Source organism: Alnus glutinosa, chromosome 5, assembly GCF_958979055.1.
Source record: "Alnus glutinosa chromosome 5, dhAlnGlut1.1, whole genome shotgun sequence".
In the NCBI taxonomy this organism is placed as follows: Eukaryota; Viridiplantae; Streptophyta; class Magnoliopsida; order Fagales; family Betulaceae; genus Alnus; species Alnus glutinosa.
This window is the reverse complement of record NC_084890.1, coordinates 13,209,707-13,223,035: the sequence shown is the minus strand read 5'-3', so window position 1 is coordinate 13,223,035 and position 13,329 is coordinate 13,209,707. Positions and strand designations below refer to the sequence as shown.

General features: G+C 39.3%; 1 protein-coding gene across 3 annotated transcripts in view; it reads right to left on the bottom strand.

Annotated features, from left to right (window-relative positions):
- Positions 1-12,984, bottom strand: part of LOC133867683 (phenylalanine--tRNA ligase, chloroplastic/mitochondrial) — a 33,637-nt gene extending 20,653 nt beyond the window's left edge. For all 3 annotated transcript variants that reach the window (XM_062304441.1, XM_062304442.1, XM_062304440.1), the window contains exons 1-5: positions 12,647-12,984; positions 11,578-11,768; positions 10,631-10,837; positions 10,425-10,542; positions 10,006-10,082 (exon numbers count right to left, since the gene is read on the bottom strand). In XM_062304441.1, coding sequence (XP_062160425.1) covers positions 10,006-10,082; positions 10,425-10,542; positions 10,631-10,837; positions 11,578-11,768; positions 12,647-12,836 — 783 coding nt within the window. In that variant the 5' untranslated portion in view covers positions 12,837-12,984. The remainder of the gene's footprint in view (positions 1-10,005; positions 10,083-10,424; positions 10,543-10,630; positions 10,838-11,577; positions 11,769-12,646) is intronic.
- Positions 12,985-13,329: the final 345 nt, after the last annotated feature.

Here is a 13,329-nt window from a genome sequence, read left to right as displayed (position 1 = left end):
TATGGAAGAATTTTCAGACTTCATCTTCATGCAGAACTTGGTGGATCTACCTCTTCAAGATGGCCAATTTACATGGTCGAATAACCACACATGGTCTAGAATTGATAGATTCTTAATTTCTGTGGAGTGGGAGGAACACTACCCCGAAGTAGTCCAAAGGAGGCTTCCAAGACTTCTGTCCGATCACTTCCCTTTGTTTTTGGATTGTGGGGCACCAAGAGGAGGAAAAAGGTCTTTTAAATTTGAGAACATGTGGCTGAATTATGAGGGCTTTGTTGAGCAAATCAATAAGTGGTGGTTGTCTTATGAGTGTTCGGGTTCTCCAAGTCACATTTTGGCGTTTAAACTGAAGGCATTGAAGACGGACTTGAAGAAATGGAATGCTGAAGTGTTTGGTGATATAGGGAAGAAGAAGAAGGAATTATTGGAGGGCATTTGTGAGCTGGATGCAGTTGATGAAGACCGAGGCCTAGAGGAGGAAGAGAAGGTTCGCAAGATAGATATGTCTAGAGAGCTGGAGAAAACTCTTCTGTGTGAGGAAATAATTTGGAGACAGAAATCCAGAGCTTTGTGGTTGAAGGAGGGGGACAAGAACACAAAATTTTTTCACAGGATGGCCAACTCGCGTCGCAAATTTAATCAAGTGGATTCTATAAGTATAGATGGTGAAATCTCCAATGACCCAAAGGAAATTCAGGAGCATATAGTTCAATTTTTCAAAAACTTGTATGTTGAGAATTCTTCTTGGCGGCCAAGGGTAGAGGGCCTTTCTTTTCTTTCAATTGATGAAGATGAGAGTAGCTGGATAGAGAGAGGGTTTGAGGAGAAGGAGGTGTGGGAGGTCATCAGAGATTTCAATGGAGATAAGGCTTCGGGCCCCGACGGTTTCACTATGGCTTTTTTTCAGAAGTGTTGGGATATCTTAAAGCATGACATTATGGCTGTTTTTGCAGATTTTCACTCTCGAGGCAAGTTTGAAAAGAGTTTTAATGCTACTTTTGTCTCTCTGATTCCAAAGAAGAATGATGCTGTGGATGTGAGTGATTTTCGGCCTATCAGTCTTATTGGGGGAATTTATAAGATTATTTCCAAAGTCCTTGCGAACAGGTTTAAATCAGTGTTGGGTAAGATTATCTCAAACACCCAAAATGCGTTCATTGGTGGTCGACAAATTTTGGATTCAGTGCTTATTGCTAATGAATGTGTGGATAGTCAAATCCGTTCAGGGGAGTCTGGGTTGCTGTGTAAGCTGGATCTGGAAAAGGCCTATGATCATGTGAATTGGGACTTCTTACTCTACTTATTACAACGTTGTGGCTTTGGGGAGAAATGGAGAGCTTGGATTCGTTTTTGTATCTCTACGGTGAGATTCTCCATCCTTGTCAATGGAACTCCGACGGGTTTCTTTACTAGCTCTCGCGGGTTGCGACAAGGTGATCCTCTGTCGCCTTTATTATTTGTGGTGGTTATGGAGGCTTTGAGTCGGATGTTGGCTGCTGCGATGGAGCAGGGTTCGATGACAGGCTTTACTGTGGGACATAGTGAGTCAGAGGCAATAGTAGTGAATCATTTATTGTTTGCTGATGATACGTTGATTTTTTGTGGAGCGGAAGAAGAACAGATTCGACATCTGAGGTGCATTTTCCTTTGTTTTGAGGCAGTTTCGGGATTAAGGATTAATTTAGGAAAGTCAGAAATTGTTCCTATTGGTGAGGTGGAGGATGTTGAAGGGTTGGCCCATCTTATGGGTTGTAGGGTTGGATCGCTTCCTATGACATATTTGGGTATGCCTTTGGGTGCCTCTTACAAGTCCGTTCGTACTTGGAAAGGGGTGATTGAGAAAATGGAAAGGAAGCTGGCTGGTTGGAAGCGTATGTATTTGTCAAAGGGCGGTCGGTTGACTCTTATTAAGAGCACGCTGTCCAATATCCCCACGTATCTCTTGTCGCTGTTCCCTATTCCTTTGAGGGTGGCTAATCGTCTTGAAAAAATCCAGAGGGATTTCCTATGGGGTGGCATAGGGGAAGAGGCCAAATTTCATTTAGTGAAATGGAACAGGATTTGTACTCCGTTGCATTCAGGTGGATTGGGAGTTCACAATCTTTCCCTGTTTAACCAAGCTCTTTTAGGTAAATGGTTGTGGAGATATGGTAGGGAGAGAGAGGCTCTATGGCGTTTGGTGATTGACGCCAAATTTGGGAGCCTAAAGGGTGGGTGGTGCTCTATTGAGGTGTCGGGTTCCTATGGAGTAGGGGTTTGGAAATATATTAGGAAAGGGTGGGAGAAGTTTTGTAATTATGTTCGGTGTGTGGTAGGGGATGGCTCATATATCAGTTTCTGGCATGATCGGTGGTGTGGGGAGATTTCTTTGAAGCTTTGTTTTCCAGTTCTGTATAGTCTTGTGAGGAACAAAGCGGCTATGGTGGTAGATAATATGGCTGTTCATAATGGCAATATTCATTGGAATGTTCTCTTTACGCGGCAATTACAGGACTGGGAGTTGGAGATGGTGCTCTCTTTCTTCGAGCGGTTGTACTCCACTCCGATTCGACAAGGAGAGGGTGACAAGTTAGTTTGGAACCTCTCTTCAAGGAGCTATTTTGAAGTAAGGTCATATTATGAAGCACTTAGTCGGAAAGAAGGTCCATCATTCCCGTGGAAGAAGATATGGTGTGCTAAGGCTCCGACAAGGGTGGCGTTCTTTGTATGGACTGCAGCTTTAGGAAAAATTTTGACTCATGACAATCTACGAAAGAGGAATATTGTGGTTATTGAGTGGTGTTGTATGTGTAAAAAGAAGGGGGAGTCTATTGATCATCTGTTACTTCATTGCGACACCGCCCGTGAGCTTTGGAGTTTTATGTTTTCTTTGTTTGGAGTTGAATGGGTCATGCCACAATCGGTGATGGGTTTGTTGACTACTTGGGGTGCTTTTCGAGGGCATGGCCTAGCAAAAAATGTTTGGCGTTTAGTTCCTCACTGTGTTTTGTGGAGCATTTGGAGGGAGCGGAATGCGAGGCTTTTTGAAGATGTCGAGACGGTAATGGTGGTTTTAAGGAAGCGTCTTCTTAACACGTTATATCTATGGATAGCTCCCCATTTTTGCCACCTAGGTGTTTCTACTTTTGTAGACTTTCTTAATTTATTAGTTGTTCCTCCTGTTTAGGGGCTCTCTTGTATACTTCCCGTGTATTAGGGTTGCGCCCCTCTGCGCTTTTTTATTGAATTTTAAATTACTTATCAAAAAAAAAAAAATGGTTATGGCGCTATGCGCATGAGAGAGAGGCTTGGTGGAAACTTGTGGTAGACGCCAAATTTGGCAATGCGTGGGGTGGGTGGTGTTCAAATGAGCCTATTGGGGCGTATGGGGTGGGGTTATAGAAGAATATTACGAGGGCTTGGAGGAAGTTTTCTAGTCATACCAAATTTGAGGTGAGAGTTGGCTCCAAGGTTAGATCCTAGCACGACCTGTGGTGGATAAGGCTATGAAGGAAACCTTTCCAGATTTATATGGTATTGCTTGCACGAAAGATGCCTCCGTAGTGGCCCACCTGGAGCTTTCTGGTGGCTCCAATTAGTGGACCATTAGCTTTGCTAGAGTAGCTCATGACTGAGAGGTGGATGTCTTTGCCTCATTCTTTAGCTTGTTGTATTCAACTAGCAGGAGACGGGTAGATTAAAACATGCTTTAGTGGAACCCCTACAAAAAAGGGTTGTTCAATGTTAGATCTTTCTACAGTGTCCTAGTTCGTATTGATGCCTCTCCTTCCCTTAGAATAGTATTTAGCGGACTAAGGCTCCTTTGACGATGGTTTTCTTTTGCTTGGTCAACAGTCCTAGAAAAGATCCTTACCGTAAACAATCTTATGAAACGGCATGTCATTGTAATTAGCCGGTGTTATATATGTCAAAGGAATGGAGAGTTTGTAGACCATATTCTTCTCCATTTTGAGGTTGCTTGCATCTTATGAAATGTTTTTTCAAGAGCTTTGGTCTATCTTGAGTTATCCCTAGCTGATTAGTCGACTTGCTTGCTTGAGGACCGCAAGAGAACGTTGGAGGACCTTGAGTCCTTTCTCTTCTATACTCTTTTTCTTGCCAACTGCATTTATTTCTCCCTTGGTACTCTGTTATCATGTTCTTTTTTCTCCTTCTAGTTAGGTAGGTGTTTTCTCTTGTATTCTTCGCGTATACCTAGGGACGCCTTACGCTTTTAATAATATTTCAGTTACTTAAAAAAAATGATTAAATATGTTTGACCCTCATGTGGTTTAAAAACTTTATTTTTTGCCCCATGTGGTTTATTTCATATCGTAGATGGTATCTCATTTATGGCTAAAAAACGAAGATGGTACCTCCGTCCAAAAATTGACGGAAATCCACGTCATTGGCCTAAAAAAAACTGACATGTATCGCTATGCATAATTAAAATAAAATAAATATAAAAAAAATAAAAAATAAATAAAAAAAAGGAGTGGCTTACCATGGTCCTTGGGGTTGGTTTGACCACCCCCAAATAACAAAATGGGGGTGGGCCGAAACTACCCCCATGAGCCTTGGGGATGGTTTCGGCCACCCTCATTTTGCTCTTTGGGGGTGGCCGAACCACCCCAAACCGGCCATGGGGGTGACTTGAGCCAACCCTCTTTTTTTCTTTTCTTTTTTTTTTCTAAAAGTTTTTTTTTAATAATTTTTTATATTTTTTTATTTTTAATTATGCATAGGAACATGTGTCAGTTTTTAAGGCCAATGACGTGGACGGAGGTACCATCTCCGTCTTTAGTCATAAACGAGGTACCATCTACAATACAAAATGAATTACAAGAGACAAAAAATAAAGTCTTTAAACCACAGGGGGCAAAAAAGTATTTTAACTCTAAAAAAAAACAACTCATATATTAAGCAAAAACCAAACAAAGTGCAAAGCATTGTAGTTCATTAACTACGAGACTTCAACAATTTATTTAGGCAGGTGTCAATTTGAATGTGCTTAAAGTTGAATATGAGCAGTAGCAAACAGTAAAAAGAATCAGAAAAGAAGGTAACCTCTAAGGGTTCATATAGAACCATCGTTAATGAAACATGATTTATAAAGCGGCCCAAAAGATCTCTAGTGGCATGACCTTTCATAGGAAGCCATAATGCCTTGGGACCATTTCCAAATTTTCATGGGGAAAAGGAATAGTTTGGTCCAAAAAGTAGACAGTACAAGCTGGTGCCAGCTCTGCAAGGGGTCATTCCAACAGTGAGCCCAAGCAGAGATTATACAGCAAACTAATTTATGGTCAGCCAGCAGAATATCTAAAAAGCCTAGTACTTATTAACAGTCATTCTTCAAAATAAACCCTTGCATACACCTTCCCGAAAGCACACAAACACAGACATGCATGTCTGGTGTCCATGTCACTTTGTTGCTCTGAAACACTTCTTGTGAAGATCTACTTAAGACTAATCAAAGCTTATGAATTTAAGAAGAGATTTCTGCTACACTTCCCAAAATTTCTCTACCAAATTTGCACCCCAAATTATGTGTCATAATCCTATGTAATTTATTTTTGATAAGTATAATCCTATGTAATTTATTATTTTGGAAAATGTGTCACCATCTTATAAGATTGTGACACATCATTTGGGGAGCAAATGTGGGAGAGAAATTTTGGGGAGTGTAGCATTTTTCTTAAAGAAAAGTACCGGTGGCCAAAAATTGACATCTAACTAGCTAAGAGAAAAGGACAAACGAGTTAGATTTTTACCGAAATTGTTGTAAAGTCAAAATGGAGAACTTCTTAGAAATATTTAAACACATCAAACTGAATTCAAGTTTTTGTAACTCCCACCTATCCATGCCCTCTCCTTCAACACACAAGTCTATTAAAAATTTAATTGGCCTCATTCAATCCAGTGATACCAAATAGTTTTATAAAGGCCTATATTAAGCCTAAAAACAATAAACACAAAACTCACATGGTGAAAATAGGGAAAAGAAAGATAAGAAAGAAGCTAAAAGAGGTTGTTGGTGCTGGAGTGGGTTGCGTGTGGAGCTATCATGCGGTGCTGATATGGAGCGGCATTTCTCTGTGGAAGTGAAAAAATTCTTCTTTTCGGTGCGTGAAGACAAGGCAGAATTTCGTTTGGAGGAAAGTAGGAAAGATTTTTTTGGGTGTGTGTTCTTGGGTGTCCAATGCTCTGTTTGACTGGTGGACACAATTGAAGAGGTGAAGTCTCCAGGTATAGAAGACTTCACCAAGCCTTATCGTGAAGTTGAGAAGGTGCTAATGGTCCGTGGGGGTGAAAATCAAGCCGGCCGTAATCTGGAGGTGGTGGTTTCTACAGAGGGTGGTCGGAAAGGTATCATCTAACTTCCTGAGGGTCGTGGAGGGTGGGGATGGCGTAGGTTTATGGGAGAGTTGCGTCAGTTGTTGGTGCCTTTTCAAGCCAAGCCTAAGTTGCAGGGTTCTGTTAAGATTTCTTCGGCAAGGTAGCAGGTGGGAGCAGGGTGTGAAGGCTTCTTCGTCTAGGCGCTCTTTCGCAAAAGTGGTGCAAGCTACAATCAGTTCTCCCGCGGACTCTTGGGGGTTAAAGAAGCCGATTTTGGGCCTCCTTGATCTGTTTCCGATGGCGGCTTGTTTTGAGCGGGAGAACGGAGTTGAGAATTTGAGATTGGCAGTGGATTGTTCTGAGATGGAGAAGAGGGCGAATGCTGGTTCAGAGGAGAGCTCTGGGCCAATGAAGAAGATGAAGGGTACTCTCGTCAATCGCTCGCAAAACAAGATTCTAGGGTTTGCGTGGAGAAAGTTGTGCAATCGGATTAAGGCCGAAGTGGGTCGGGTGGTTGGTTATGGGCTGGATCATTTACCCACAGTGGGTTTTTAAGGGTTTCGTCTGAGCCGGTTCGCAACTAAGCCCAAACTAGTTTGTGAGAAAATGGGTTCTAGCCTGGGTTCGGGACCCGAAGCGAGTCTTAAGGTTTTTTTGGATCCTGGGTCTATTTCCTTGCCTGAAGATGTCGTAGGTCCTCAGGTGAGGCTTGTTTCTTCACCATCAACGGTCGAACCACTGTCTTCTTTTGCGATCGGGGATTTCGAAGCCCAGCAACGTGGTCTTCTAAGGTGAGGTCTGCTTTCACTGGTGGGTGTGTTTCAGCTCAGGCCATTTCAGTAGATTCTGTTTTGGTGTCGGTGTTGGAGGATGTAGCTCTACCTTCTCTCTTGATCGCAAACCATGTTTCTCCAAGGTTTGTTTTTCCTCCCTCGCCGACTTTCTCTTCTGATCCGTTGTTTTCTGCCACTATACCCCTTTCTCGGACAACAAAAGACGCTGAAGAGGAAGTTTCCCTCAGGTCTGAGGGGTCTTCTTCGGCACCAATAGGTATTGGTGATGGGTCTATTGAGCATCGGATTCAGTCTACCTCCACAAGGCAGATATCTTTTTCTTCCGGTGACTTTCTCTGGGGTAGATGAGTTGGGAGAAAGGTTATGGGTGTGTTTGATAAAAAGTCGTGTTGTGAATTTTTGTTTGAATAATAGTAAGAAGTAATTGATGTAATATAAAGTAGAAAAAAGTTTAGAATTGTTTTATGGAAAAGTTAAAAAAGTTTTGTTTTGTAGTAAGTTTTTTTTTTATTATTATTTGAATAGTAATAAAAAATGATTGATGTGATATAAAAAGTGAAAAAAAAAATATAAAAAAAAAAAAAATTTGGAATGTTTGGGAGTTGACTTTTTTGGAAGAAGTGAAAAAAAAAGAGGGGGAAAGGAAATGGTTGTCAAATGGTGCCTATGTCTCTCTACTCCAGCGTTGTTGTATCTAAGCCGTTTCAGAGTTACAATAGGAGAGCCAGAGAAGGCAGAGCAGTGCATTTGGATGAGAGCTTATTTGCAGAGACGATGGCGGCAATGAGGACAAATATTGTCAATGAGACCAAGTCTTTGCAACGCTCTAAGGTGGAGGATCCCAGTAAGGCAGTTTCCATGAAGGCTGTTGTTAAGCAATCTTGTCCAGCGAGGGGATTTCTTCGTAGGGGGTTTCTCAATCGGTCAGTGCAACCCACTCTCTCAACTAAAGTGTCGGTCGCGTCGTCATCGGCTGTTGTTGCTAAGGAAGTTGGGGTGGAAGGGACTCCTTCTCTTTTGGGTGGTTGCAGCTCTCCTAAAGTTGAAAAGGATGAGGATTCCGGGTTTAATGGTCTGATTTAGTCTCAAAAGTGGCTGGTAGGCTTTGGCCTGAATGGGGAGAGCATAGTGTGGGATCAGAGCAACGAGTTTTGGTATGGGGAGGATGAAGAATCCCCTTACCCTTTGGGTGTTTTACATCTCGACATGCCCTTGGATTGGGCGTTGGATGGTGATGAGGGCGAGGATCCATCCTTGACAATCCTGGATGCCATTGATGAGGAGTTTCATCGGAAAACTTTGGTTGCGTGCCAAAAGACAAAAGGTATGAGAGAGCTCTTAAACTTGAAAAGCACCATTAACTACGGCGATGCAAGCGCACCTTCTCAGTGTTGGAAAGGGAAGGCTCACATGATGTAGTGTTGAGTGCCTCTTGGGTTTTAGGGTTTTAGGGTTTAGCAGGTTTGTTGGTTTTCTTTCTCTCTTTTTTAGGGCCGGTTTAATTGTTCCTGTGTATACTACCTGTTTATTTAGGGGCGCCTTACGCTTTGTTAATATATTTTTATTACTTATCAAAAAAAAAAAAAATTCTTTGCAACAATTCCTTCCTTATACCTTACAGGCAACGCCTTAACTAGAATTTAGAGAGTATGAACTTATATGGGATAGCTAGTGAAAGTGATACATTTAACTCAACCCCAATTAGCTGGAAAGATGATAAATAGAGCTGATCCCAATTTAGTTGGAATTAAGCTTAGTCAAGTTGAGCTTTCCTTATACCCATGTAATTGGTTACACAAGATCATCAACACGGAATACTGTATTAGCAAATTGAGCATGATGGAACAGTGTATTATAAATTAAACACTATGCAACGTCCTCCTAATGCTTACTTATTCCAAAACATATATGGAGTGCATAGGATCCAAGCAACACCAGATTGTACAAAATGCAGAATGTACTTTGTTGAATACAACATATTGTAACTGGCTCCTTTACTTGAAGTCAATACGATATTACAAATCTCACATTAATAACCATATTGTGCCACATGAAATGCGAAGGCTAACTTTTATTAGGAGGAAAAGAAAAGAAAATTTTCTGAAATCATAATAGAACCACTAGCTACATATCCATAATCAGCAAAAATGGACATTTGCGCTACAACGTGAACACGTCCTCTGAATCCTGAGCTAGACAAAGGGACATGGCTATATATGTCTTTGTAAGTTATTGTGTATAACACAGGTCTATATATCAATGAGTCTGCATGCATCTGCTTTCAGCTGCAGCTAGAAAGCATGCACCCACAACCATCCATACTTTATAAGTAATATTCACTACATATAACTGTGAAAATTCTTTTATAATATGGTACATTAAACCATAAGAAAGAGATGTACACACATGCGATAGCAACTGAATTATAAGGACCTAAATAGCATTGGAATACATCAGAGACTATTTTTGGATATCAAATCTGGAGAAAGAGAACTTTTTTTTTTTTATAAGTAATCTGGAGAAAGAGAACTTGTATCATTCAAGCAACTTAATCTACTATTGATAATGTAACATTTAGCTTTTCATATTTCATATTATTTATTAGCATTTTCACAAAGTTTCAGATTTCATATCAATGCTTGATTCTTAATTTTTGCAACACAAGGAATCAGATAGGCCCCTGAATAAAAGAAGAGTTTATGTTACTTTCTTTTTATGAATTTTAATTTTCCTGCATTTTTTAACCTAATTAAATCTTTTCTCACAATGACCAAACAGAAGGAAGAGGCAAAACAAGAGGAGCAAAGTTCTTCAGAATAGGTGGTATAATTTTAAAGAAAGGCAGAACAAATGAACTGCTAAAGAAAACATATATCCCAAGAAAATGGCATACCTGAAAATATATCTCAAGTTCAAATGATGGATTGGTGAAAGGGAAATAAGTATCAATCCAGCGCATTTCGACAGCACCTGATAATTTTAGCAAAATTTCACTCATAGTGTTCAAAAAGTAGTATTACAAGGTAAGCATAAAGCCTTAGAACAAAGATTGTGACATCTTATCATAACTTTAAGAATTTAAATACGTCAAATTCAAATTGAGCGATGTGTATACTATTATTTTGGAAATTACAAATTTGTCCCAAGCTTTAACTCCAAAGAACAAACTTATGCTGGTGTTTTTTCCCACCTATAACTGAGTTTTTCCTTTCAAATTCATTCTTTCTTTTCCCAACTCAGCATCTTCTGTGGTTACTAACTGATTCTAACATGTGCGCATTTGCTCAACAAGGTGTTCACTCAAAAGTTTACCAAATAGGTGACGTGCCAAGCCCTCAAGACATTTCTTCAAGTCCTCAGCTGCATAAGATGTAGAATCTATGCCAGATGCTTCCCAATCATCTGGTGAAAACACACGAACACCTTCCATCTAAATATTCACAAGACAAATTCATCAAATAAAATGAAGAAGAAACTACAAGATATAATTCTGATGGTCAGAATCAGATATTAGAAACCTGATGAAACACAGGGTAATGAGTTGAGTCTATGGAATCCCTACGGTACACATCTCCTGTTACAAGGAAATGAGTGTGTCCATTTCTCAATAGCTCCGCCTGATGAGCACTTGTATGACACCTCAAAACAGTTTGAGAGTCAACATAGTATGTATCATTATAACTCCTGCTTACATGATCAGCAGGAACCAAGACATCATCAAAATTCTGCAAGAAGTAAACTTACCATCACGAAATAGACAAAAGAAAACCCAAAAAACAAAAAGTTCAAAACTATCACAATAAACATGTATCTATAATCATAATTTAAAAAATGATAGGAAGAGAGACAGAGAGAGAAAAGCAAAGTATATCACCAGTAAGGAAGATGCAATCCAGATAACAAACAAAATAGAAGTATAAGATCATGAGAAACAGAACTAAACATATTGAACTCTTATAATTTGAATTGTGTCTCATGAAAATTAAAGGTCAGGTGATTCTGATGAATTCATCAAAGCCGTGCACTTGAAGTGATCAAAGATCCTTTTTTATTATTATTATTGTTGGGGATGGGGAGAGAGAGATAGCATAAAAATGGCTATGTAATAATTTAATCAAAATCACGTGCACAATATTCTTAGATTATTGCTTTGTTTATTAAAAACATAAAATGACATACAGTTTAAATTTAACCATGGGATCAAGAGCTTCATTTTGGAAGTTATGGTCCTGATAGTTATTGTTTGGAAACCAGAGGTCCAATCTTGCAGGCAAAGTTTTCTGAAGGTAATCTCACCCTTGTTCAACACACAAGTGGCATACAAACTGTATAATCTATAGTTATGATATATGGTTGCAAATGCAAAAAAAATCTCTAGTCGCCATATAAGCAACACTAGTTAAACAGAGAAAGACATTATGAACATGCAATTGGAATGAATGATTATATAAATTCGCATAGATACCTGTTTTACAGATACAATTGGGCAGAGATCATCAAATTTATCAAACTTATTTGAATAACTGGTGTCAAAGTACTCATGTATTGCATTCTTCAGAATCCCAAGCGGGTGCTGATCCCTCCTATGAAGTTGCATTCCAAGTCTCGAAAAAATTATATCCGGGACATTGTTTGTAGGATCATCCCTCACCACATCTACAAATCCAGTATCCAAATATATGAAAACTAGGTGAATTTATGCGCACAAAATTAAAACAGTATACTGGCAGATGTAAAAATTCAACAGGTTCAAGAATTGTTTGCATTTGGGTAATGGTTTTATGGCCATTCAAACAAGCCCCACAATCCTCAAAACTGAAAGTCAAGCACAGTATAACAGCCAAAATGATTTAAAGTTGAAGTCTTATTTGTGAAGAACCTGCATTTCCAAAATAGTAACTCGGGCAAGCAACCCACAGAAATTCGGTCTCACAAAAACCCAGACTAACATAACAGTAATAAAATTTTGCATTTGACATTTTATGGGCATAATATTGTTGAATGCCTTTACAACCCAGAATCCAGAACCACACATCAAAGCAGTCAAAGAAATTTAGAAAACCCAGCATATGAATCTTAAATTCATGGACACCCTCAACAGTAAATCAAACAGAATCTGAAAAATGCAACCGCTCAAGACTGCACGGGAATGCCAAACAGTACGACAAGGAAACTTAACCAATCAAAATAATATAAATGTTCACCAAGTACGTAAACTACAATCGTACAGCATAAACATAACAGAAAAATGAGAAAGTACAACAGAACTACAAAAGAGAGGGAGAGAGAGAGAGAGAGAGAGAGAGGGAATTCAAAAACCAGACCAGCCAGTGCAAAAGCTGCAAATGTACATAATACCCATCCTAGTTTAAGAGAAAAAGTTTTGAACTTTGGACCAAACACGATTGTAAGATTGCAAACTCGGTACAAAAATCTCAATGGCAAACAATCTAAAACAGTATAATAAACTAAAATAAAAGACCCTGACCAATTCAGATTATAAAATCATGAACTTTTTGAAGCTGATAAGTTACCTTCTCGAGCAATCTTGACGCCACCCAGTTCGAGCACTGAAGCCACCGGTTGGCTCCATTTCTTGCGGCGAAGATTATCAGAAGAAGAAGAAGAGGAAGGGACGCAAAAGGTGAAGCTTCTGAGGGCATTTCTGGAGAGAAAGAGTGAGGTTCTGGAGAAGATGGTGGCCTGAGCGAGTGACATGGCCATTGTTATGCTCTTACTGAAAAAAAGGCCTCTGATAATTAATCTTATCGACTCGGGCTTTACTATTTCTTGGCAGCGTTTGAAGACCCGGACCTTCGCTCCACCGTATAAGTCCGGGGGTCTGGATTAAGCGAATCAATTTTTTCTTTTTTCTTTTTAATGATTTTGGGTTGGCATGTGATTTATGCATCTGTAAAACAGTAAAACGGAAACTGTTCTGATTTCAAAAAAAAAAAATATGGGAAAATTGTTCGTCATCCCTCCAAAGTTTTGGCCGTTCCCTAAATTAAAACTTTTTAATTTTTAATTTTAATAATTAAATATCTAAAGGTTCGTTTGGGTGTTTAATTTTTGAAATTAAAAATTAAATTATTATTTGGTTTACGAATTTCAAGAAAAATAAAAGATGTTTGGATGATGAGTAAAATTTAAATTAATTTTAAAATTATGTTTGGGTAAGAGTTGTATGAGATTGTTTTTTCACGGATAACCATTG